This window comes from Hippocampus comes, unplaced genomic scaffold (genome assembly GCF_001891065.2).
Source record: "Hippocampus comes isolate QL1 unplaced genomic scaffold, H_comes_QL1_v1.1 scaffold915, whole genome shotgun sequence".
Lineage (NCBI taxonomy): Eukaryota > Metazoa > Chordata > Actinopteri > Syngnathiformes > Syngnathidae > Hippocampus > Hippocampus comes.
In genome coordinates, this window is record NW_017805392.1 from 29,522 (window position 1) to 33,334 (window position 3,813).

At 41.4% G+C, this 3,813-nt stretch overlaps 1 protein-coding gene across 1 annotated transcript in view; it reads left to right on the top strand.

The window, feature by feature from the left end:
* Nucleotides 1-3,808, top strand: part of LOC109517749 (protocadherin gamma-C5-like) — a gene marked incomplete at its 3' end in the record, with an annotated part of 11,307 nt that extends 7,499 nt beyond the window's left edge. The window contains exons 5-8 of the mRNA XM_019873087.1: nt 5-171; nt 1,581-1,659; nt 2,657-2,788; nt 2,874-3,808. Of these exons, the coding sequence (XP_019728646.1) occupies nt 5-171; nt 1,581-1,659; nt 2,657-2,788; nt 2,874-3,808 (1,313 nt within the window). The remainder of the gene's footprint in view (nt 1-4; nt 172-1,580; nt 1,660-2,656; nt 2,789-2,873) is intronic.
* Between the last annotated feature and the right edge of the window lie 5 nt (nt 3,809-3,813).

A 3,813-nucleotide genomic window follows, 5' to 3' on the forward strand; every position in this document is an offset into this window, starting at 1 on the left:
GGAGGAGACGTCATGTCTCAGAGTCACTCCTTCCGGTCGTGCATGTCTCCCATGTCGGAGTACAGTGATTTCACGTTGGTCAAGCCCAGTAGCACCACTGACTTTAAGGAGGTCATCAGCGTCCTGGATGCTTCTTTGCCTGACAGCACCTGGACCTTTGAGAGCCAGCAGGTGAGTGCTACTTTAGTTTGCACTCAAGGGGAACTCAGAGCATTCCACCTCATTGCCATTTCAACGTTTCCCTTATTTTTGTTCAACTAGTAGTGATCCATTCTCAGGATACGTATTTACAATTTGTGTTCACTTATTGCTGCTGTCACTTGTCATAGCTTGAGTGAAGTAAGTTTACAGTTGCATTTAGTAACAATTCAGCAGTATTTGAATGCAAAACAATCTTCAAAGTTTCCCACAGTTGTATTTTTTTTAATCATTGATTCTTTTTTAACTCGATTATTACTGCACACAGTTTTGTCAATTGCCTCATATTGTTGTGATCTTACCTTCTTGCCTCTCAGTTTTGTGCATGAGCAATAATTGTTACCCAAACGGCGGTTTAAATTTTAATTTGGTGAATGAAGGTTGAAAATTCACATTGATGCACATCCACTCGCGGCTTGGGGTTTCCATTACGTCGATCGTGATCGACAGATAGCTCGCAAGGGGCGTTGAATAAAACAAGCAAACTTTGTGTGTCTCTGTGCATGTTAGTAATATATATATATTTTTTTTTTGTGTTAATGCACACTACACCCTAATAATTATATCAGTCTCACTTTCACAAATTTCTTTAAAAAAATAAAATCAAATTCACCAGGTCACCTTTAACTTACGGTGGCGTGTGACGTGCGTCACAGGAAGTTGTTCGGGCTCAGAAGTTTGCAATTGCAGCTTGCGGTCAGAGCTGTTGCGAAATAGCTTTTATAAAAATAATCATTATTAATATAATAATAATAATACGAATTATTATTATTATAAAAGCTATACTAATAATAATTATTTTTATTCGTCAAAGTTCGTTTCGTGTACAATTTACTGATGGCATTTGCAAAGAATGGCAATCTGGAGGGCCGAGAGAAGCGTTTTAAAACGGTACGCGTGAGCCACGATAGTTAACAGGCTGCAAAAGTGCGTCGCATACCTCCGCATCAGGTCTCCCACTCAGGTAGGCAGTGATTTCCTCTGAACAAACTCAAACTCTTGTCCCTACTTTATGTTTATATTTCGGACATCTTAGCGGCAGTTATGGCTATTGCTAATATGGCGTCCGTATGCGTGTGCGCGTCCGTGTGCGCGGCAACAGTTCGATTGCGGGAGGGTGGTTGATCGAAAAGTAGATCTAAAGTCCAAAAAGTTTGGGCACCCGTGGGCCCGAGCCTACATGTTTGAACAATGGTTTAATTAGTTACTCTCTGCTCATGTAAGCATCTTAATTGTTATTTTTGCATACAGTTAGTCCCACTCCTGACGTCACAGTGGCAGCAACAACATGGTTTTGTTCTATTTGTTTTACATGACCGTATCTCCTTTAATTTAAATTTAGATTCGTTCATTTCTTGTAATTTAACTCTTTTTCTCATTAGATCCCCCCAGCAATAGTCGGCTACATTCTTAACATGAAAATCTCTTCTACATTCAGTAACGCTCAGTGTACTTACTTAGGTAATTGCTTCTTGTTATATTGGAGTAAACAGCAGTACATCGTCGCCCTTTAATAGTAGCACCAAATGATTGGGTCTTAACAATTCAACTGATATGAGGGTTAACCTGCATGAATAGTAGCTTCGGACGAATCTTAAGTTCCGTTTTTCTGTTTCGAAACAGAAAAACGGAACTCAAGAAGAGCTCAGTCGATGAAGCACAATATCTGACGGCCCATCTCTGTTGTGTGCAGTGCTCGTTGTTGCACCGTCGTTTTAATGTGATCTGGTTTGAAAGCAGCAAATGTTGGTAGTTTGATGCACTAATCCTCTCGGGAAATATTTTACGCCTGAAAGGGTTGACAGGATTCTTTTAAATGCAGCAACTGCACGTTTCAGAATAAAAGCAAGTGTTTCGTTTTTATTTGTTGCTGTTGAATTTCATTCTGTCTAATATTGTACTGTACATGTAAACACAGCTTTCAAATATTGATAATTATTAATGTTTCATACATAGTCATAGTGACTAAAATATATTTATGTTGATATTGTCACAATTGCCCCCCCCCCCCAAAAAAATAATATTAATACGAATGCTTGAAGGGAGGCGTGGGGAGGCTGTGACTTTAAGAGTGAATGAGGATCAGCTTCCCTCTGATTGGTTGGTGGAAGTGAGAGCCGTGAACCAATAGAATTGAAGACTGTACAAAGCAATCTCGTCCCTGCCCCCTGCACGCAGCTTCATCTCACACGTCGATTGCACCGAGCGGAGGCACAGACAGAAAGGAATCAGCTCGAATATCTGAACATTGAAACGAATTGCTATTCGGTAGTTGTGCCTAGATGGCTTGAGGTGTTTTTCTCGAACTATCCCCCCTATGTATGGATGGAGCAAATGCCGTGAAGAGGATGTTGATGAGGATTTTTGCGTCGTAGCGGAGGAAGGATGACAAAGACAATAGGAAACCGAGACTGGCGATGGCGAGCTCTTTTGTGGCATTTTCTCTTGTGGACTACAGTGGATGCGCAGACTCGTTACAGCATCCCCGAGGAGCTCGAGCAAGGTTCCGTGGTGGGGAATCTGGCCAAAGATCTGTCTTTGGGGCTGTCTGAGATATTTGAGCGCAAGCTGCGTGTCGCCTCCGAGGCTGGTAAGCAGTATTTCAGCGTGGATGCGGGGAAGGGCGAGCTGCTGGTCAGCGACAGAATAGACAGAGAGGCTTTGTGTGGACAAAGCGCCAACTGTGTGCTCCCTCACCGTTGTAGGTGTCAATTTTCCCCTGCAGAGTGCAGAGGATCCGGATGTTGGAAGTAACACAGTCAAGACATACACGCTCAGCAAAGACGAATGTTTCACATTAAAAGTTAGAGAGATTGACAATGGAATAAAAACGCCCGAGTTAGTGTTAAATAAATCATTAGATCGTGAGAAAAAAGCTGTTCATAATTTAATTCTGACAGCTTTGGATGGTGGCAATCCTGTTAAATCAGGAACTTCAAAAATTAGAATAAAAGTTCTTGACGTTAATGACAATGTACCTTCTTTCGAAAAGAAATTATATAAAATATCTGTTGAAGAGAACAGCCCAAATCGCTCTTTTGTCATTACAACAAAGGCGACAGACATAGACGATGGTCCAAACAGTGAAATAGAGTACTCTCTCGGCATACACACGCCACCATCAGTGCTGGCATTATTTCATATTGACCCTGTTAGTGGAGATATATTATTAAAAAATAATTTGGACCGTGAAAAACAGGCCTCTTATCGAATTGACATTAGTGCAAAAGATAAAGGTTTTCCAAAAATGGAAGGTCATTGCAGCGTGCAGGTTGATGTAACAGATGTAAACGATAATGCACCTGAAATTCTGTTAACTTCTAAGCCTAGTTCCATTCCAGAGGACTCTTCTATTGGGACTGTTGTAGCTTTGCTGAGTGTACGTGACCCTGACGCTGGTAAAAATAGTGACGTGAAATTAAATCTTCCCACAGATTCCCCTTTTACTCTGAAACCATCCTTTTCTAATAATTACGCGCTGGTCACCAGTGGTGTTTTAGACCGAGAGAGTACGTCTGAATACAACATTGAGATTACAGCCAGTGATGCAGGCTCTCCTCCTCTCTCGAGTAAGAAAATGATCTCTGTCAGCATCACTGACGTTAATGACAACCC